Source organism: Meriones unguiculatus, chromosome 19 (assembly GCF_030254825.1).
Source record: "Meriones unguiculatus strain TT.TT164.6M chromosome 19, Bangor_MerUng_6.1, whole genome shotgun sequence".
NCBI lineage: Eukaryota > Metazoa > Chordata > Mammalia > Rodentia > Muridae > Meriones > Meriones unguiculatus.
This window is the reverse complement of record NC_083366.1, coordinates 64,373,477-64,396,322: the sequence shown is the minus strand read 5'-3', so window position 1 is coordinate 64,396,322 and position 22,846 is coordinate 64,373,477. Positions and strand designations below refer to the sequence as shown.

Sequence of the window (22,846 nt, the reverse complement as noted above, 5' to 3'; positions counted from 1 at the left end):
TTCCCCCTCAGGGGGAGGTAATTAAAGAGCATTGGCCAAAATTCTTGACTCACCTTAGTCCCTTGACTTGATTTCTTCCAGTCATGTCCGAGAAAGTACTGTCCCCATGACTTCCCAGAGTTTGGCATTCCTTATAAGTTGTTTATTATGGATAATTTGTGGAAGTGCAAGGTTCACCTAACCACTCTTTGTTGCTAAGGTTTTAAATTTTAGCTTCCCTTTATTTTATTTGTATAGCTATAGTAAGCTTATGTTATTATATTCTTGTTATAGGTAATTGTTTATACAAACCAACCTCTTTTAATAGTCTGACAAATTTCAGGGAGAAGTAAAGTTATAGGAGACACTTTGTACAAAGAAAACTGCGTTTAGGGTCCTTGGAACATGTCATTGTCAGTGGAGCGCTTCCTGCAAGCAGGAATCCCTGGCAGAGCACATAAAAAGCTGGGTGCTGACTCTGTAACTCCAGCGCTAAGGAGACAGACAGGTGATCCAGATGTCCCTCTGGCCAGCTATGCTAGCTCTAGGGTCAGTGAGAAAGCCCTGTGAAAGTAAAGAGGGGAACGAGAGAGGAAGATGCCCGGCATTAGCTACTAGGCTTAACATGCACACTCACTGCCGTGTGCCACACACACTCACACAGTGCCACACACAAAGGACATGTGCTAATTCTAGTGTAATATCCTTCCTTTTTAACCATATTAGGCCTTTTTATTGCTAAAAGTGCATTTAATCCAAAAATGTAATTTATGTTGTCCAGAATTTTAAATTTTATACATTTACTCACTCATCTATTTTGTTTTTCTGAGACAGGATCTTATATAGCCAAGCTGACTTCAAACTCAACTGTTAGCAAAGCTTTCCTTGAACTCCTGGTCTCCTTCAAAGTAACCTGAGAATAGTCAGGTGTGGTGGTGCATCCTTTAATCCCAGCTCTCGGGAGACAGAGGCAGGCAGATCTCTGTGAGTTTGTGGCCAGCCTGGTCTGTGTATTAAGTCTGAGGACAGCTAGGGCTACATAGAGAGACTGTATCTCAAAAATAAATAATTAGATAAAATAAGTGAGGTAGCCATTTTCTGTATGCTAATTGGCAGAATCAGGTACTTGCCTGATCCTTGTCACAGCAGACAACACATAGGAAGGAAGGAAGGAAGGAAGGAAGGAAGGGAGGGAGGGAGGGAGGGAGGGGAAGAGGGGAGGGAAGAAGGGGAAGAGGGGAGGGAAAGAAAAAGGAAGAGGGGAGGGAAGGAAAAGGAAGAGGGAAGGGAAAGGAAAGGGAAGAGGGAAGGAGAGGGGAGGGAAGGGAAGGAAAGGAAAGGGAGAAGGGAAGGGAAGGGAGATAACATATGTGAGAACCTCCTGGGCCTTAGCTTCCTCTTTCCTAAGCAGTGAACACATGACTTCAATAAATTCTTAAGTCATATTGTATACATTATTATCCTCCATTTTATAATGGAACAAAACTAAGGTGTCATAGAAGCAAAATGAGGAAACTAAATGGGGATAAACTACCTAATGTGTTTAAATGGGAAAAATGACAACACCCCCAATCTAGTTTGATTTCCTTTTCTTATAACACTGAAGGTCAGTGCTTCCATCCTGAGCAGCCACTGAAGGGCATGTGAATGGACAGCTGCTCTCATAGCAACTGGGTTTCCACATCACAAAACTCCTTAAATGCTGATGAAAATCAGTTTCCCACTGCCAGTGCAGAAATTTGACAACAGATAGCTGCAGTCAGGACCTGGGTCAGACCTAAGTCCGGTAACTTCCTAAATCTAGATGAGTTGCATGTTCTTTCTGGCACTCAAATGACTGACCTTTAGTGCACGACCATCAGAAACTTCTTAGCTTGTTTCTCTCAGGCTTTGTAGGGTGTGGTGTTCTTGCTTTGGAAAACAGGCAGCTCACAGCATTCAGAATTGTTATTTTCCCTATAATTTCCCTTTTGTAACCACTGAAACCCATGCTTAGTGAGGAACTGGTGAGAAAATTACACATATGGTAGTTTGAGCATTGTTGGGAACAGGGATTCTTTTCCACTGATACACTGTCTGCAGAAGATGGCTATAAACCAGGGTGACCACAGTATTTACAAAGGTATGTAATGAAAAAAGAAGACTTTGGCAGCTAATGTAACTATCACTCATGGGGAGGATAAAGAGACATTCACTTGAGGTTTAATAAATCAAAACATAGTGTGTTTGTCCACAGCTTCATTTTTTCCCATTTCTGGTGGGTGATGTCATCATTTTCATTTCTCTTAGAATTTTTTTGTGTCCAGAAAAAAAAAAGATTAATGTTAACTGCATTGTCGTGTATTCTTATTTTGTGATAACTTTAGTTTTAATTTTCCCACCTGTGTAGCTTTTAAAGATTTATTTTATCTCTGTGTCTGTCTATGGGTATGTGCGCATGAGTGCAGGTGCCCTCAGAGGCCAGAGGTGTCAGATCCCTGGAGCTAAAGTTAGAAGCAGTTGTAAGCACCTGTTATGGATGCTGGGAATCAAACTTGGGTCCTCTGCAACGAGCAACATAAGCTTTTCATCTCCAATCCATCTCTCCGACCCTTATTTCTTTTTTCCTTTTCTCCTCAGTGTTAGCGGTCAAATCCATTGCTTCATGCATGTTAAGCACAAGTGTTACTAATGAGCCATTCTTCTTACTCCAGTTCATTTTCCTCAAATTAAGTTCTGTTTTTTTTTTTTTTTTTCAGTACTAGAGATCAAACCATATGCCTTGTAAAAGCAAGGTAAATGTTCTATGCCAGAGTACATCCCTAGCTATTCGGTACTGATCTTAAAAAGAATAAAGCAAACCTACCATGTTTGGCTGGATAAAGTTGCTTCCAAAAGCCATGTGTTATTAAACAAAAATCCTAGTTCCAGTATGGCATACCTTTTTATGCATCCTTAGTCAAGGAAGTCCCAGAGTTTCTCAAAACAATACAGGCTATTGCCAAAACTCTTGGTTGCCAACTAAAGCTGGAGTAAAAGACCGTGTTGCTGAAGACACCAGACACTTATGTTTCAAGATATAGAGAATTCAAGCCAGAAAGGAATGGGAAAGCATCCTTCCAGAAACTACTTTTTATCATGCTGGAAAGTACCAGGCAGAGCTGGAGGAGGAAAAGCATTACGTTTTCTTACCCATCTGTGAACCCTATGAACTCCCATCAGCCAGGAAAATGTGCCCTCTAGTCCAACAGTACCATGACTGTTGTGGGAATAACCAACCTCTTTCTTCTTGAATTTAAGGCCTACCCCCCAGAAGGAATTCATACCTGTTACTGTAAACCTAGTCAACTCCCATAGTTGGAGAAAGCAGAGGACACCTGCTACTACTGTTAAATAGTCATGGTGTCAAGCTGCCTTCTAAAGATTCATACTCATACCTGTAGATTGATGCAGCTTTAAGCTTTAGTCAGAGAAGCTTCTGTTTGTAATGGGTATAGTTAATGCAGCCAATGCACTGAGAATAAGTGACTGTTTAATATACAGCCTTCAACAAAACAGCTTCCTTTCAAAGCTCAGGAAATATTGTGGATGATGAATGCAAAAACCTAAATTTCTCTACTTACACAAAATGAAATTTAGAATTGCTGAGAAATATAAAAATAATAAATAATAATCACTACTGAGATAGTATTGAAATTGTAAAGTTTCAGGGCAGTGACTGCCTTTAGCAGTGTCATTATGCCAGGCTTTAGCCCAACAGGAGAGTACATCCTTCGTATGTCCTTGAGTCAATCCCCAGCACCTCAAAACATAATCTAAATAGTGTCTGCAGTTGTCAGAGATATTTAGCAATATTAAACCCAGATGATTCTCCTTCAAAAATTCCATCTTCTGGTGTTTAATGTTCTTACTCTGTTGTGTCTTACTTCTTAATCAGAATCATTCATGACAGACTTTGGAAATGAAATAACAGTGAAAGTTAAGTACTGCCCCCAAAAGTTGCAAGGGAAGAAGATAACTGGATCTGCACTTTTAAAGGCCACAGTGGTTGTACTGTGCTTTATGAAGCAAAAGAAAGGAGCAAATCCAGAAACAGCACTATTGAAAAACTTGGCAGCCAAGCAGTGGTGGGGTACATCTTTAATCCCAGCACTCAGAAGACAGGACACAGGCAAATGGATCTCTTGAATTAAGGACAGCCAGGGCTACACAGAGAAACCCTGTCTCAAAAAGCCAAAAGAAAAAAAGAAAACTACTTTGGTTATCCAAGAAAGGGAGATTCCTTTACTGAGGTTGGGGAGTTGAGTATGTAAAATTAGTAAAACTTAAAGTCTGCTTAGATACAGGAAAGTAGAGGAAGCCTGAGGTTTGGTCACATTTCAACTGCATTGCAGGATAGTTATTTCCTGAGGTGACCTCCGGCTAGCACAGTCAGTTCTGCAGATGATGTGGTGGATAATAAAGCCCCAGAACTGAATGAAATCATAGACCACTGTGTATAACAAAGCTCAGAGGCAAAGTTTATTAAGAATTAGGGGAACAAAGGATTTTAAAACATTTCAAACTAAGTACTTTCATGCATTGTTGACAGAAATGTAAATGACTGATATTTAGGTCAGTTTATCAAACTCTACTAATGGCTAAGCCAGTCTGCTTCTAGGAATTTGTCCTATAGAAAGTTATGCACAGATATACAGCAATCTCTTATGTGGATATATATATTAATGTATAAAGTATTGAAAAATTACAAGTAACCAAATTAATGGTTGTTAAAAGAAATTGGGTTAATTTCTAAAATATGTTAGAGGAACAGGAAAATAAGAAGCACCAGGAATCAGTCTCACTACTTAGATAACAACTAGACTGACAGAACTGTCTGATGCAACAGTTTTGGAATTCTGGCAACTACTAAGGGCTTGCAACATCCTAGCGGAAGGCTAGGGTAGTAAATTGTAGTTAATTTGGTCAATTTCAGCTCTTAGCACAGTAGCCACTCACCAACCCCCAAAGTAGCTGCATCTCAGATGTCTGTAACATGTCTCTGGGATAAAACAACATTCTCCTGCATATATTGGGGATTTGTTCTCTGAATGATGCTTCTGATCATAGAGGTTCAGTCAGGATCCGTTGTGGTTGCCTGTCTTAGTTCCTCTTGCTGCAATAAAACACCAAGATCAAAGAGGAAGTTGGGGAGGAAGGGGTTTGGCTTACACTTCCACATTGTAGTCTATCTCTAAAGATGCTAAAACAGGAACTCAAGCAGAGCAGGAAACTGTAAGAAGTAGCTTATGCAGAGGCCATGGAGGGGTGCTGCTGACTGGTTTTCTCCCCATGGATTACTCAGCTTGATTTCTTATAGAACCCAGGTGCCCAGGGATGGCACCACCCACAATGGGCTGAGCCTTACCCCATCAATCACTAATTAAGAAAATGTCCTAGAAGCTTTTCTTTTTACAGTTGAATCTTATGAAGGCATTTTCTCCCTCCAAATGCTAGGATTAGAAGCATGCACCACCTGACAGGAGCCATTTTCTTGAGGTTCCTTCCTTTTAGATAGCTCTACCTTATGTCAAGTTGATATAAAACTATCTAGCACGTTGCCCCTTCCTACATTTTTGCACTCCTTTTTGTTGCTTTTCCTTTGGGAGTGAAGTACTAAAGACTAGGCCCTTAACAAGTAACTGCTGACACTGGGGAGATGGTTCAGTGGACATCATGCTTACACAAGAATGAGGACATAAGTTCAAATCCCCAACACCAGTGTAAAATAGCAGTGTATACCTGTAATTCCAGCACTGGGGAATGGAAGGAGACAGGTAGACCTCTAGAGCTTGCTGGCCAGGTTCAGTGAAAACCCAGTCTCATAAAAATAAGATGGAAATGATAAAGACAGGCATCTAGAGTTGACTTTTGACCTCTACAAGAACACACAGCTGCAAGCCACCTGTACACACATGTGCATATATACCATATACAACATATATGTATTTTCCACAAATAAAATATTTAAGAAAAGCTAACTGCAGTGATAATCAAGGGTAAGAAAAATAAATGACAAGAGGTAAATATGATCCAGTGTATACTTATGCATATATAGGAATGTTATAATGAAATTCTTTACATTTTGTATAATCATTGTATGATAATTTTTAAGTATATATATATATATGCTAGAAATAGACAGTATATGTCTTAGGGCACTAATTCTGAATAAAAGTAAGATGACATTAAGTCTGATATTTGACACAAAGACAGCCTACAACATAAGAAAAATAAGGGAGAGATTCTAATTTCCATTATTAGCAAACACAGTATTAAGGGGCTTGTAGGATACAATCAAGCAGACCAGCATGCAGCATGGAACTGACAGGAGAAGAAAAACAGGAAGAATGAATATTTGAAGACATAATAGCTTAAAACTCCCCAAATTTTATGAGCATGAATATAAACATGCCCTGGGCTACATATCCAGTTCCATGCGCCTATCTATGTAAAAGACATTTTGTCATATTTTTTGGGGGGGGGAAGACTGTAAAAATAAAGTACAAATTGGGGGCCTTTTCTTATAACCCACTCTTCTTCCCAAATAATGAGATGGAAACCTATTAGATTTATTCAACAAGCATTAAAACACTAGTGTTGGGCAGATCGTCATCTTTTCTAACCCTCTATCCTAGTCTGGCTACTTCCCAGCAACGTGCCCTGAATTACTTGCCATATCTGTCCCACCTGGGCTGCTTCTGCTCAAGTGAGTCCTCATTGTCAGCTCCTCAGGGCTACCTCCTTTCTCTTCTTCTTTCTGTCTCTACCACATGGTCCCTAAGTGACACCCCCACTAAATCAGAAGTCCAGCCTTTCTGTCTCCTCTGCCCAGTGATTGTCTCTTAGCTTTTTTATTAACCAATCAGAGAAAATTGGGGAGAAATGTTTATATAACATTGATATAGAAGGTTCTTCATAAAAATGACGATGTTCATGTCTGGACTATGACTGGATTTTGGGGCAGAAGAATCAGCATCTAAATACACAGCACACCAGATCATGTCCCCTTTTAGTTCAATAGAAGGCTTTTTCTCCTACAGTAATAAACCATATACAGCAAAGACAATTATGAAAACTATTATGTAAGAATTACATTTGCAATGTCCAGTCCATTTGTATTTGGCAACTTAGGAGAAAATACTATCTATCTTGTCTTAACAAGTTCAAAGTTCTGTACTCAAATCACTTCCTATCATAGCTTGTATTTATCAGTCTAAATCTACTTAGACCTAAAAGTATCTTTCTAAACAACTTAAGCTTAATTGTAAGACTATAACCATCTAGTCTTCAACCCCATCAGAGACTTGAGAAGGAATAAATATTACCTGAGTATGCAGGAAGTGCAGAGCAAGCAACTTCCAAACTTTAAAAATGACAGAGACACTGGCTGCCTATACAGTCATCCAGTTCTCTCTGCAACATTGGGTCACCATCGTCACCCTTCTGGCCCAATATATGACAGACCTTTTTGAAAAGCAGGAATTATGCTTGTCTTGGCAAAGCTTGACTGTTGCCTTCTCTGTGTCATTTGTCCAAGTTTGGACAGCATGCTGTCTGTAGTTAAAGCAAGGGCAGTTTTTCCCCAGTGGTTGGTTTGCCACATTTGAAGCAAACTTCATATGAAGGTTCTTTGATGCCCATCATCTTCTTTGAAGTAGTTTTCAGTTGCTGCCAGGAGCTGATGTCGTAGAAGTTTCTGGTTTCTTTGGAAACTCAATTGTGTCATGTGGATATGTTTTTTGTTCGGGTTGGTCCTAAGTGTGGTATATAAGAATGTTTTTCCCCTGAGGAAAACAGCCCCTGTGGAACACAGCCTCCATGAAAAGGCACCTAATGTTTGTCAGCTGGAAACTATTTTGTTCGCCCTGGTTTTTGTGAGCTGGAAAACACCCTTGTGCAGACTCTGAGAAGGGATGAATAGAAGCCCACAGACAGCGAGACAGTGCTTTTTGCATCCCTACGGTTTGCACAGTTTGTGTCGCTTTGCTGGTTTTCACAGAGAGAAATGTTCCAGATATATATACTCACTTATAAGTGGGCACTAGATCTATAGGATAGGATAACCATATTAAAATCTGTACACCTAAAGAAACCTAACAAGAAAGAGGACCTGGGGTAAGATGATCAATCCTCACTTAGAGAGACAAATGGACATTGGAAGTAGGAGGAAACAAGTAACAGGACAGGAGCCTACCACAGAGGGCATCTAAAAGACTCTACCTCTCAGTGTATCAAAGCAGATTCTGAGACTCATAACCAAACCTTGGGCAGAGTGCAGGGAATCATATGAAAGAAGGGGGAGTTAGTATGACCTGTTGCTATTGCTTGCTGTTTGCTGATGCTGCTGTGGTTTGCTGCTTTACTGTTTGACAGGACTGCTGGTTTCTTGATGAGATTGGTGTATCCCCAGAGAACCCAACACCTCTAATCAGCAGGAAGTAGCTAAAAGAGGTCTACAGCCCCTTTCCCTACTGATCTCCTACCTAAGGCCAGGGGGTTGGAAGGGAGGTAGATGTGTTTAAGAACCTTAAATAAGGTAGAAGAAGTCTTTGAAAAAGCTAAGCCTACAAAGCTGACATGTCCCGTTATCAAAAAATCCTTTTATTAATAAAACATCTTTAAATGTCATATTCTGTAGATCTCTGTGATTTTTGAAGACCATCTATCTATCTGTAGTGTATCTGAATAAGCAAACATTGTTTGTTTCTATTACTGTCTATTCAACCAAGGAAACATTTCTGTAATTAACTAAAATAGTATTTAACCTGACCATTAATTTGATTGACTGACTGTTTACTTGCATTTCTTAATTATCCTAAACAGTTTGTAATAGCAGCTTTCAAAAGGACTAGAACTTCACATTGCATTTTTAAATGAATTGCATAGGTACAGTATCTTATGCAAGAATTGAAACATAATATATACTATGTATGTGTAACAAAATAACTTTAACTTTGTATCAATATACAATAATTTATACCAATGAGAAAATATATGAGATTAGTACTTGCTCTTTAGTTTAAGAGCAGATTCAATAATTTTCCCTTTTATCCTGCTAGTCCTATATTATTCCCATATCCTCCCTTTTTTTCTTTTCCTCCCTTCTCCCCATATTTCCTCTTAACATTAAATAAGAAAGAAGAATAGAGGAGAGAAAATGAAGGAGAGATATCCTTGAGCCTAAGCTCCTATACCTTTTGTTTCCTCCCTAACCAAGACCATTTAACTTCTTACAAACAACTTGCTTTTAAATGATGACAGGCATCCATTGCCCATAGAATAACCAAAAACTACCAACCCCTTTTTGGGAAATGGGGCATCATTCTCTTAAAATTGCTTCCTGCTGTTTTGGGGTCAATATTTTCTTGAAGGGGGCAAGAAAATTGGGATAATGACCAAGTCTTAGGAGAGCTAGCTATATCATTTGTTGTCCAGTCTCTTTGTGCTGGGAAAGTGCAGGGCTTAATAGAAGTCCTGACTAGAACAGTCTGTGATGCTGGATGGTCTACATAGCTCTAGAGAAGATTTTTCTGGATGTAACTTTTTGAGGAAACAGCTATTGAAGAAGTCTGTGAGGCTGAATCAAGCAGCATGCTGGAATAAATGTCTCAGTATTTCAGCCTCCTCTTTAGCATCCTCAAGGGTGACTCTTGTCAGGGCCACTTTAATTTCATTGATATCTGGTCCTTTTGTTCTGTAAACATATAAACTTTCACGGGTAATATCCACATAAACATATGTATGTAATGTGTTATGTGCACAATTTAGCTGAAAATGATATCTGCTCTCTGAGCAAATGAAAGGCTCTTTTTTCATAAGCCAGTCTGGATTGTATAGCCAACTGTAATGTAAATTTTTATCCATGCTATATGAAAGGATAGCATGATGAATCATGAAGACTCTGTAGCCAACAAGATGTATTGGCTAGGCGTAACTGAAGTCCTGCCTGGACACATTTTCATGTCAACCATTCTCAGAGCTGTTCCCTATGGACAGGAATCAGCAAATAATGTTACCTGTTTTCTTGGTCTTCTTGATTTCCTTCTTCCTGTCTGCAGCCAAGATCTTCAGGAGGGCTCCCCCAGTCATATGTAATTTTTATCAATTTGGGTGGAATCCATAGTTTTTCTTCTCATGTTGATACAAATACAAAGCCTCTTGCCCAATATAACATATTTTCTTTCTTCCATTCTGAAGTTAGGACTTCTATATGCTGATCTAATTTAGCAATTTTTAATAAAATCGGATGCTTTTCAGAAGCATTGTCTCACTGAGATTTAAAATTTTTAAAGTGTTGTCAATCCTGTGGGTGGAGAAGGATAGAGAAAACGCAGTCTTTAATATCTATTGCTAAGAGAGGGATGTTGGCAGAAATGGCAGAATGAGGGGTAGCATCCTTGAGGGGTCTCCCAGACTCTCATGATCAAGATTTAATGTCCCTTAAATCTCGTAACAGTCTTCATCCCCCTACACTCTTTTTTTATAGCAAACACGGGGGTTTTCCATGGATATGGGAAGGGTGCATAGGATGAAGCTGCAGTTGTTCTTCTAATTGTGTGAATGCTTCAAGTTTTTCCCTAGGTAGAGGCCACTATTCAAACCACATAGACTCACTGGAGAGCCAGCTGAGGCAGGAAGTGATTGTCTCTATTTCCTATGAAGCATTTATTCTGTATTATTTCCTGGAGGCTGTTGTTAGGAGAGTTAACTTTGTTTTCTGCCAAGTGTACATTCTGTGATATTTCTTGTTACCTGAAGTCAGCTCCAGTCAAGATGACTTTTTATTTCAAAATGGAATTATACCCAGGCTAACTTAAACTCTTCATTCCCCCTTTTCCATGTACCTGAAGAGGCCAATCTTGGGCTCTTACAGTTCAAGGTCATCTTCAAGCTGACAGTATTGGGATCTCATTACCATTAACTCTATAGTCCCTAGTCTTTGCCTAATATATCTTAACAACTTGCTAAGCAAGCATGATTCAAAAGTGACCAAAAGCAAAAGATTCTGCCTTTGAGCTGTTATCTAAGCAAGTCCCCAACATAATAGATAATGTCAGGGAGCCCCCTTTGACCTAGCATTTCAGCCTGTTAGGTGGGATTTAGGGCCAAGGGTCTCGTCTTCTGAAACTGTGTCAGTGCCGAAAATAGGACCGTTGGCATCAGGGGCTAGGAAGGCTGAAATGCCAGTCAAAGGCTGGGCAATGGGGCAGTCCTCAGAAGCATCTGGTTAGTTGATCCACCTGAAGAAGCAGGGAGCAATCATGTCAGCTTCCAGCAAGTTCAGATCTCAGCTTGCAGTCTCAACCAGGTGAAAATCTGTTGAGACAAAGTCAAACTAGAAACATAAGTTAAAATTTGTCTAATAAATGGGAAAAATTAGAACTCCCAAAACCAAGGAAACAACTCCTCTGGGGTCTGTTTAAATTATGTCAGATTCAGGTCTCATGACTTTTTGATTTCCTGAAACATTTTGTGAATAACAGGTAAAACTGCATCCAACGGAATGAGTATCAATTTTTCTTAGCTCTTTGTTTTGTAACCTTTATAAACAACTTAAGTGTGTTCATGGTTTGAAATTCTTAACATTTTAACTTGTGGGCCCTGTTGTTGGTAATCAGCCACCAAAGGAGCTTGGCTACTTTTTGTCAGTTCTTTTTAGCATTTACTCTTAGTTTTCATCTCCATGTTACACTGGAAAGTTAGGCAGAAATACATTAATGACTTTAGTATTAAACTCTGGATGCTTGGACTTTCCTTGACAAAGCAACAAGAAGGAATAGGTTTAAGATATTTCTGTATCAAAGTCTATCTCAGAAATGGCAGAGATTAAGAATACCATAGTAAAAGGTATGGCTTTTGGGTCAAATATACACATTAGAGAAATGTTTTTAACATGATGGGAAACACCTCTAGGTCTATCTCCAGAAGACAACCAAAAGGCAATTAAAATCTTAAGCTTGTGACTGAATAATAAGCAGTCAATATTCCATCAACTTATCAGAACTCTATTAATCAGTATCAAAACTCTGAACTTCTGAAATCTTATAGCAGCATAAGCATAACAACATAAGCGGGGGGGAGAAATATAAAATATTTTTTATTTTTAATAAGCCTCAAATCATTTTTTCTGTATCATTACAATTTATATTTATATACCTTAAAACATCTATTTAGACCCTTCAGTCTTTCTTGCATTTATCAATCCTGAAACATTTTCCCAGACCATCAAACAACATTTTTTAGAGTCTCATAACCTAAACTCCTATATCCTCAGACCCTACATAAACCTCATTATCCTTCCATCCAGCTATTTACCATAGGACATAGATAATTAACATGAAGCCTGTAGGCAAGGCAAACCTGATTGCCTTTTAAAAATAAAGACCTAGTACCTGATAATTTTAACTAACTAATAAATTAACCAATGAACTAACAATGGCTCTAATTATGTGCTCTTTAGCTGCAAGGCTACCATTAGTTTAGCTTAGCCATCAATGTGATCAGAGACCTGAGAAGGATAACTATGTACCAATCAAAATGACAGTGACAACTAGTCCGTCCATCACCCTAGGCAGCTGTCCCTGGCTCCTGTGGTCTTGTGGCATCATGAGCAGGGGCGGCCCAGCAACCAGGCACAGAAGATGAGAGACTGTTTCTGTGGAGAAAGAAACGAGAGAATGGCCTCACCTCACCCTTAGCAACGTGAAACATTGACTCTCCAGGTGTCTACAGTTTTGTCCACAGTTTAGGCTGGGCCCTAGCAGTAGGCTAGTTGGGGTAGTCTTGCCCAGTGGTTAGCATACTATAATCCAGAGTTGCATTGTGCCCAAATCTTCTTGGAGACCTTGGGGAGCCACTGCCAGGATTTTGGGATTCTCTGTCATAATAAGCTTACACATGTTAAAATGCCATATTCATCAGATCTCTGACAAGCTTGAGGGCCAGCATATCTGAATTGTTCTTCATCTCTCTTTTAATTATTTATTTTAAATTGCATCCTATAAAATACAATGTCATAATCTCTAATTCTGGCATATTCCTTAAATAAATGTTTTAAAACCATATTTATCTCAAGTAGATCTACATAGGCCAACTTTATAATTACCCATCTTAGGCTTAACTTTAAAAATATAAACAAAAGACTAGATAAAATTTTTTCTTATAACTAACTGTAATTATTAGCATAACTTTAAATATCTTTCTAAACTAAAATCAAAGCAAAACTTTAAATCAGATACAATACATAGAAGGGCCAGCAAATCTTGCTCATCCTATCATACTGCATTAAGACTGAACAGCAAAAAAGCATAAAGGACAAAAGTTTCATTTAGCATTAAATGGAGAACTAAACACAACTGGTAGCCTTAGAGATGGACAATTCTGGCCATATCAAACACATCAGCCAGAAATAAACAGCATTAAATCATTTATATAGAAACTGGCAACCAGGCATATATTTTTATAATAATTAACAATGACTTGAATATTACCCTGTATAAACCTGGGCTAAAGAGCATAAGAAAACATTTTGCATTGAAGAAACATCAGCCTTTAAATGAAGAGCAACATATCTTATACCCTTTATAATATTTTTATACCTTCAGGTTAGGCTTTTCCCAGCTCCATTTTTTTTTTCAATTTAACCAGAACTTTTCCTGATTTTTAGACCATATAAAAGTTTTCATCAGAACCCTTTTTATTATTTTATAAAAACTGCAATTTTCATAATTGGCTCAAATAGTATAGCTTGGTTTCATTTGGTAAAATTAACAAAATAAATATCAAAGTCTTTTGTCCTCCCCCAAAGGATTGAGTTTCCCCCTTCCTGTCATGGCTGAAGACTGCCTCATCTTATATTTTAAGGTTGCAGTGCCTTACCATCTTTGTTATAATGGTAATGACAATCTCTCCTCCAGTGGAAGCTCCTTTGGCATCGGGGACAGGTTATCTTTAGGGCACTCACCTTCCCAGTGTTTTTTGGTTTTTGTTTTTGTTTTGTTTTGGGGGGGTTGGCCACACTTAAAGTTTTCTGATCCAACATACTGCTATAAACATGTCGGTATGAGGACCTGAAGACTTGATTATTTTCTCTTTACTTGGTACATTTATACCAGTGTTTGGAAGCAATTACAAGAATCTTTCAGTTTTTAGGTCTATATCCTGAGACTTGTCCTTCAGTGTATGTAAGTTTTGTTGTTGTTTTGTGTCTGTATGGCTCTGGCTGCCCCAGGACTCAGCTTTCCACCTGCCCCTGCCTGCTAAATGCTGAGATTAAAGGTGCATACCATCACACCCAGCTATATACAGGCTTTAAAAATATAGAGTTTGATTTTATTCTTAGCAGGGTTGATTTGTTTGTTTGTTTGTTTTCCTGAAATTATGGAGAAGTATCTTTTCATTTGAAGGTTAGTTTAAAAGCATTAAAAGCATATTTACTCTGTCCTCATTAGGTACTAGTTGGTTTTGCACTTAAACTAATTTCAAGCAGGCTTTAGTGAAGCAAACAATATTTTCACTCTGAAGTCACCAACATACGCGCTTCAGGAGCTGTGCCATCCTCTGTTTGTGATGGTATACCATTGTCTATTTCGAACAGTTATTAGGGAAATGCAAATCAAAATGACTCTGAGATTCCATCTTACACCCTTCAGAATGGCTAAGATCAAAAACTCAAGTGACAACACATGCTGGAGACACTTTAGAAATCAAGCTGGAACTTTCTCAGAAAAATTGGGAATAGCCCTACCTTAAGACCCAAGCTATACCACTCCTGGGTATATACCCAAAAGATGCCCCACCATGCAATAAGGACATTTGTTCAACTATGTTCATAGCAGCTTTATTTGTAATAGCCAGAATCTGGAAACAACCTACATGTCCCTCAACCAAAGAATGGATACAGAAATTGTGGTACATTTACACAATGGAATACTAGTCAGCAATTAAAAACAAGGAAATCATGAAATTTGCAGGCAAATGGTGGGATCTAGAAAAGATCATCCTGAGTGAGGTATCCCAGAAGCAGAAAGACACACGTGGTATAGATTCACTTATAAACTCCTTATGCTCTTAACTTCTGAACCTCTCCAGCCCTCCTAGTCCAGCTCTTTACTAATTTCACTAAACCCTTTTGGACTTAATTTCCTTTAGCTCTTTAATTTGTAAGTAAATTACATTCATGAATTTCAGGAATTCAACAAAAAATTCCATGGGAAAAAAAATGGCACCACTAAAAAAAAAAAAAGCACATAAAAGAATTTTTTTATTACTTGAAAAAATAAGCCTCTGTTAAGTGAAAATTATAGGACAATCAGCATCTAACAGAATCAGTGATTTATAATAACCTTTAAGAAAGTGGTATTTTGTTTTTTAAAACTTAGAGTAACAAATTGACATCTGTATATTTTTTAAAGATTAAAAAAATAAAATAGAGATTAGTCAAACAGCAGGTTAAATGTAGTTAAAGAAGAAAAGTATAAGATAAGTTTGAGAAAGCCCCTATCACAATAACAACAACAAAACCTCTGGACATTGATCTTCATGAAGTAACCTGACTGATCTTTATGTCTGGCTTCTTTCACTTGGAATTGTTTGGGGTTTGTCCATATTGTGGTGGGTATGGCCACTTTGTTTCTTTTTATTGACTGGTGGAAAGCTGGCTACTAATAAGCCTCACCTGTTTAGCAGCTCACCAGTTTAGGAAAATTGGATTATTTGAAACTGACTGTAATGAGTAAATCTACTATGAACATTCTGTATAAAGATGCACTCTGATTTCTCAGTTTGGTTTCTAGGAGTAGAACTGCTGAATTGTATGACAAACTCATGTTTATTGCTTATGAAAGTCACAACCATTGTGATGTCACAGAAAATTGCAGAGTACCCCAAGATCAGTTTCTCTACTGAAATCACCATAGACTGCCGCATGTGACAGAATAAACCATGCTGAGCCCTGGGATCAAATCAGATACTTGCAGCAGCTGAGGAGTGCTGGCTGGAGAGAGCCACTGAGGTGCTCTTTATACATGCCTCCTGTCATTCTTCCCCATGCTCTTGGCGGAAGCCCACATTCTTGATGCATCTTGCTGGAGTTAGGGGACAGATACGAACCTCTTTTCAATAGTGTGCTTTGACGGGTCCCCAAGGGAGTAGTGCAGCACCTGAACAGCCGCCCTCTGGCTATAGCAGCTTGCTGAGATATACAACCTTACTACCAAAGCCTAAAGAGCAAGGGACAGCTGAAAAGGCATGCAGCAGATAGCGCCTCCCCCCAAAAAAAAAAAAAAAAAAAACTGGAGAGGAAGACAAGGGAGAAATAATGGTTGGAAGGGCCACTGCATACACAAAGGAAAAGTGTGCCATGCATGCCGAGGGCTGATGCCGGCTGAAGAGAGACTAGACGGGGACCAGGCCTACCCTCTAAGGGGAGGCAGAGCTGTGGGCTCTGTTAGCACTGAAAAAGTGCCTACCTCCATGCCAACCTCCAAAAGTCAGAATTTTTTTTTTCTTCTGGGATCTAGGCATTTAAAGGACTCTTTGATGGGTCATTGGCTATGAATGAAAATAACGGTTCTCTAGAGATGTAGGTGGTCCACACAGAGACTGACTACAGCCATAGTATATCAGTCCGGGAGCTGCTAAAGATCCATATGCATGTCTCAGTTGGCCTTTAGCGCAAGGAAGACCTTGATTCCCAGAGTCACCACACTCCAGTATTCACAAGAACTAGTTTGGGTCTGCTCCGTGTCTTTCCACACCACGTGAACAAAGCACCTCACACGGCCAGCACAGCAGCTGCCATGCCGTACCCTGCTGTTATCGACTGTAACCTCTGAAACAACCCAAAGAAACTTTCTTCATTGAAATTAAATACAACCCAGTTTTTAGCAACAGCAGAGATGGGGGGGGGGGAGGAAAGAGTGATCCAGTCACAGGAAATAGGGTAGGGAAAAGTAAGACTCTCAACAAGAATATAAGCCAGGCACAGTGAAGTTTCCATGAAAAGCAGACCTATATGCAGCTACGAATAAATAAAATAGTTCAGCCTTATGTGAAAATTTAAAGGAATGGCTGGGCACAGTGACACATGCCTGAAATCCCAGCAGAGGCAGGTGGATGATCTCATATCTATGAATTCAGAGAAACCCTGTCTTGGGGGCGGGGATAAAAGAATATTTGTTATTTTAAAGCATCTAAATGAAGTATAATATTTATATACAATGTAATATTTTTCAGGCATAAAAAGAAATTAAGTGATAAAGAGTCTAGAAAGCTTTGCTGAAGAAGCCAGATACTAAAAGTCATGTAATATAGGGTCCTATTTCTATGAATTATGTAAGATAGATAAATTCATAGAAATGGAAATCAATGAGTTATGTGTGGTGGTACAAACTTTTAATCCTAGCACTGAGGAGACATAATCAGGGCTGTGAGTTCAAGACCAGTCTGTCTGTGTATTGAGTTTCAGGACAGCAAATGCTACAAGTAAGACTGTCCCAACCGCCACACACACACACACACATAAAGAATAGTTGGTGGCTCCTGGGGGCTTGGGGGCTTGAGAGAGTTGAAATGAACTGAATAATGAGTGCAGCTTTATTTTGAAGTAATAAACATGCTTGGGAACAGAGGTGGTGGGTGGTTGAACAGCACTCAGGATGTCCTGAGTGTTGGCAAACTGGCCACTTTATGCAATATGGATTTTACGAAAATTAAGCCAGGTGATGGTGGCACACATCTTTAGTCCCAGTGCTCTGGAGGCAGACTCGGGTGGATCTCTTGAGTTTGAGGCCAGCCTGGTCTTGGTCTACAGAGTGAATTCAAGAACAGTCAGGACTACACAAAAACCCTGTCTCAAAAAAATAAAAAAAAGAAGGAAGGAAGGAAATGAAAAGAAAAAGCAGCTGTATGTCTTAAAAAGCCCCTCCTCTTACACTTTCTTCCTCTCCATGTTCCAACCCCCAAAACATGGGGTTACGAACAAACATGAGAGTAAGGTTACTAAGTCCAACACCCTTAGTCGTTCTTCCCAGTCCACAGGGATTCAAATGATGTATCATTGTCTCTGAAATTTTATAATCCGAATGGTAATTCATGTTAAAAAGAGGTATGGCAACTCTCTTAAGACATAGACTGGTCCTAGGCCCCCTGCACATATGTAGCAGATGTGCAGCTTGGCCTTCATGTGGGTCCCTAACAATTAGAGCAGGGGCTGTCTCTGACTCTGTTGCCTACCTTTGGATCCCTTTCACTTAGCTGGGTTGCCTTGTCTGGCCTCAGTGGGAGAGAATGTACCTAGTCCTGCAGCAACTTAATATGCCAGGGTGGGTTAGTACCCATGGCATCCTCTAAGTAAGATAGAGGAGAATGGGAGGAGGGGCTGCAAGGGGAGGGCTGTAATCAGGATGTAAAGTGAGGACATAAAATAAAATAAAATAAAATAAAATAAAATAAAATAAAATAAAATAAAATAAAATAAGATAAAATAGGAGGGTTGTCAGCCATCCCTCCCTGGAATAAGTGCCAGGGTAGGGCTGAGATTTAGTGATACAGGAAGCTCAAAGACACCCCACTGCAGATAGCATATACCCACTGTGAAGCTTCCATAAACAGCAACCTTGTCTGGCCTATGAATGAATGGAATACTTCGGCACCCTGTGAAGATTTGAAGGAATGATCTTACTCTTTTCACCATGTGAATGCGCCATTCCAGAATGCGCAGTGTGCTTTAAAAGGGTGGAAGGGAACATCCCAATGGTTTACAAAATAACCCAGTTTTCCCGTATTCTCACCTCATTCGTTATTGTCTGCCTTTTCTATCAGGTAGTAGATACAAATTAAGTACCTATACTTGTAAAGTTTCAGACCAAGTATTATGTAGATCTTTTCTTAAATTTCCAGCTGTTTATGATAGCTCAGATTGAATGCCTATCTTAGCTGCTTGGTTTTATTAAATCTTTATTAAATCACGAGATCCACCCGAGTCTGCCTCCAGAGCACTGGGACTAAAGATGTGTGCCACCATCACCTACCTTAATTTTCATAAAATCCATATTGCATAAAGTGGCCACTTTATGTCCTAAGTGTTGTTCAACCACCCACCACCTCTGTTCCCAAGCATGTTTATTACTTCAAAATAAAGCTGCACTCATTATTAAATCTTGTTCTAATACAACTGAAAACAACCACATGTAGCCAGGCTGGTGCACACATTTAGTCACGGTACTCAAGGAGGCAGAAGCAGGTGGATCTCTGAGCTAGAGGTCAACCATGGCTCCAAAATGAGACTTTGACTCAAGAAAAGAACTACACATTCATAGTTTGTGAAGCTTTTCAAGTTTCTATTTTGTCTTTCTTTGGACTTTCTGAGAGTCTTGCTATATAGCTCTCGATGCCCTGGAATACCTCCTGTCTCAGCCTCCTAAGTGCTAGAATTACAGGCAGGTGCCACCAAGTCTGTGTGTTTATACTCACTTTTACTTGTGATGTCTTGATATGTTTTAAATAGTGTATTTGTATGAAAAACACAAACCACCTGGCATCATCCCTACTCCCTCCCCCTCCAATTCCCAACAAGTGGGCAGATTCTTTCTCTAAGACTGTGCAGGCCAGATCCTCAGGAGACCTTGCTGTACCTGAGCCCATTCTTTCTGTGAGCTGTAATTAGGTAAATTATTTATTATGTCCATATGTTAACATAAGCACTTCATATAATATCATTATCTTGTTCTGTGGGGCAGAAAAGACGAAAGTCTGTTTGCAAATGCCCCTGGGAGAACTTCGGTAGTGATTGGACATTCTGATGAGGTGCTGAGTGAGTCCCTGTCTGCACAGGTTCCCAGTGGCTCTGACTCTGCTAACCTAACAAATTGTAACAACTCATTCTACTTCAGAGTCCAGCTGAAGTTCTCCTCTGTGCACTTTCTTGTATGGGAAAAAGCAGTAAGGTTCTTAGTATTCAGAACCTGTAAATAAGGGCTCTTTCTGTTACAAATATGTAAACAAGCATTTAGTTAAAGATGCTTTTTTAAAACATTATAGGCTTCCTATTTATTTGCAACTAAAATATAACTTTTTAAAAATTGAAATCTGTCTTTTGGCTGTTCTGTCTTTAAGGGGGGAAAAAACTAACCCAGCAGCTTGACTGTCTTGGCCGACACTCTTCAGTTTCCATTCCTGCTGTTGGCCAGGGCTGCATAAACAGTGGTTGTTATGCAAGCCTCCAGGCCTCCGGGGCCTTACCCTGCCCAGCCCTCAAATATACAGCATCTGTGTGTTTCCAAATAGAGCTAAGAACTGTAATCCTTTCATTTCTTTGGTCAGCCTCAGCTTCTGAAAATTACTGTGTTACTGCAAGTTTATTTAACCCTACATTCTAACTGAATTATTTTTTAATATATTATTTCCTTTTAATTGACCCAAGCTGAATTATTAATAGAGAAAGATTTTAAAAGACGAATAGAAGTTCAGAAATACTCAAAGCAAATGTCTACACTAAAATCTTCATGTAACAAAGATGTTTAAGCTGTAGCTCTTACCCATTTATTTCAAATGCAGTGTAGCTAACTCCAGTTGACCTACAGCATATAAACCATAGCTCAGCATAAAGATACAGAGCACTTAATGTTATATGTAAATGAGCCAAAAAGTCAGGCAAACATTAAATCTCCATATTTTCAGATAACTTTTCTTTACATATTGAAATCCCAAAAGAATAGAAAGGCACCAAAAACATCATTCAGAGCACAGTCAGAACTCATTGCATAGAAGCTGTAACGCTTACTGAGCAGCATGGCCATCTCTGTTAGTTATGGCTCAGATGAGAACAGTTCTGTTCCTGCAGCGCAGTACCCAGACCCACAGCACCTTGAAAAGTTGGCAAAGAGCGGGGAGTTGCTGGTCCACACCACAGCCCTGTAGTCACAGGCTTCTTTACTCATTGCCTGCCTTCTCCATCAAGTTTTGTGCCTCAGGGGGTCACGCATGCTGCCTTTTGTCTCTTTACCTCTGGTGAAATAAGACAAAGAAAGGGCATATGTCATACACAGCTTAATAATTTTTCACAAAGGGAATTTACATTATAACCACCATTCAAATCAGGAAACAGAACGAGCAGTCTCCAGAAACCCTTTTCTCCTTCCAGTCTTTGCTTCTGGGCACACACTCTGCTGGCTTGTGGAGAGACAGCCTGCTGAGACCTTCCTGGGGAGAGCATGCTGTAGAGTCACAGAGCATCACTGTGGGAAAGGTTTAATTCACATCCCCTGATGTAGTGGGGGGTGGGGGTGGGGGAGGCTTGGGATTGTTTGGTTGCTTTTTTTTGTGTGTGTGTGTGTTTGTTTTGTTTTTGGTTTGGGTTGGGTTGGGTTTTTTTCAAGACAGGGTTTCTTTGTGTAGCCCTGGCTGGCCTATACCTCACTCTGTAGACCAGGCTGGCCTCGAATTCAAAGAAATCCACCTGTCTCTGCCTCCTGAGTGCTGGGATTAAAGGCGTGTGCCACCACTGCCCGACTCTTTCAGGGCAACATAGATGGTGGGAAAATCAGTTCACATTAGCTTAAGCAGAATAGAAATGTACTGGGTTCCTGTAGCTCATGGTAGAGCCAAGGCTGTTAAGATGATGCCTGGCCACGGAGGATGGAGCACCCCTTCTACCAGTCACTCATCACCCCGTGTCATCTCCCTGTGCCTACTTTTCAGCTTCAGAGGCAGGAAGTCTGTTCCCTAAGGGGCAGGGGCTGCCTCTAAGGCATTGTTAATGCAGAGAGAAGCTGGACCCCAAGGAGGTTGACAACACACACACACACTTCTACATCATGTTGAATGAATGCATCTTGATGCATCTGTCCAGATTTCTCGTACTGGGTTGGTCATGGACAGGATGAGCTGAAGTTTTTACTCAGGGTGCTTTAGGAAAACAAGCCATTTTAGAATAGCCAAGGATTTTCTTTTTCCTTTCCCCTCATTTCCTCTAATTCAAGAGCTATTTTATGTTGAAATATGAGTGGCAATGGAATGTTTTATAGAGAAATGGATACAGACTCAGCAGTTGCTACTCTTCTGTTGTCCCCTTTCGGTTGAGGCCATAATGAGGAGGCCATAATGAGCTGCCCATCGTGCCGCAGGGAAGGCCACAGTGACGAATGTTTACGGAGCTGTCTCTGTGCTCTGTGGCAGGACTTTAAGACAGGGCTATTCCAGGGCCCAAATAAAAAACTGCTCTTAAAATTCTGTCAACAAGGGGCTAGAGAGATGGCTCAGTAGTTAAGAGCACTGCTGTTCTTCCAGAGCAATTCCCAGCAACCACATGGTGGCTCATAACCATCTATAGTGAAAGCTGGTGCCCTCTTCTGGTGTGCAGGTCTACACACAGAGAACATTGTATATGTAATAAATAAATAAATTTTTAAAAATTCTGTCAACAAAACATGGAAACGACTTAGTAAAATCACCAAACTACTTTAGTGATAGCACACAGGGAGAATGTAGAGATGCAAGAGTATAGTAAACTGAGACTCTCTTCTCACTAATTTCAAACATGGTGTCCTGATAGAATCCGAGAAGTAAAAATGGAGACCTGAACACGGTAGTGCTGATACGTCAGTGACGGTCTGTAACAGGCATCTGTGCCAGTGTAAGGTCCTACCAGTGAGGTTTATATACAAGCTATGCAGTCTTCATGATTGTGTAAAATTTCTGAAAAAAATAATAAAATATATATAAGAAATCAGTAGAGAAAGGCATTGGAAGAAGCTCAAGGAGGTCCCTGGAGCTTCTGCTTTGGCAGTTTTCCCCTTTTGTCTCCTACGCTCTACTTGGCAGCTGAGCTAGATCACAGGGAGCAGGA

At 39.8% G+C, this 22,846-nt stretch overlaps 2 protein-coding genes and 1 long non-coding RNA gene across 3 annotated transcripts in view; 1 reads left to right on the top strand and 2 right to left on the bottom strand.

The window, feature by feature from the left end:
- Nucleotides 1-22,846, top strand: part of Cenpp (centromere protein P) — a 200,494-nt gene that overhangs the window by 168,331 nt on the left and 9,317 nt on the right. The gene's annotated exons all lie outside the window — the stretch shown is intronic.
- LOC132649242 (uncharacterized) lies at nucleotides 4,456-10,978 on the bottom strand. The gene is made up of 2 exons (XR_009587676.1): nucleotides 10,017-10,978; nucleotides 4,456-5,113 (listed from the first exon to the last, which is right to left on the bottom strand). It is a non-coding gene; the product is annotated as an uncharacterized LOC132649242 (long non-coding RNA).
- Nucleotides 14,824-22,846, bottom strand: part of Ippk (inositol-pentakisphosphate 2-kinase) — a 58,021-nt gene continuing 49,998 nt past the window's right edge. Inside the window, exon 14 of the mRNA XM_060372567.1 lies at nucleotides 14,824-21,006. Coding sequence (XP_060228550.1) covers nucleotides 21,001-21,006 — 6 coding nt within the window. The 3' untranslated portion in view covers nucleotides 14,824-21,000. The remainder of the gene's footprint in view (nucleotides 21,007-22,846) is intronic.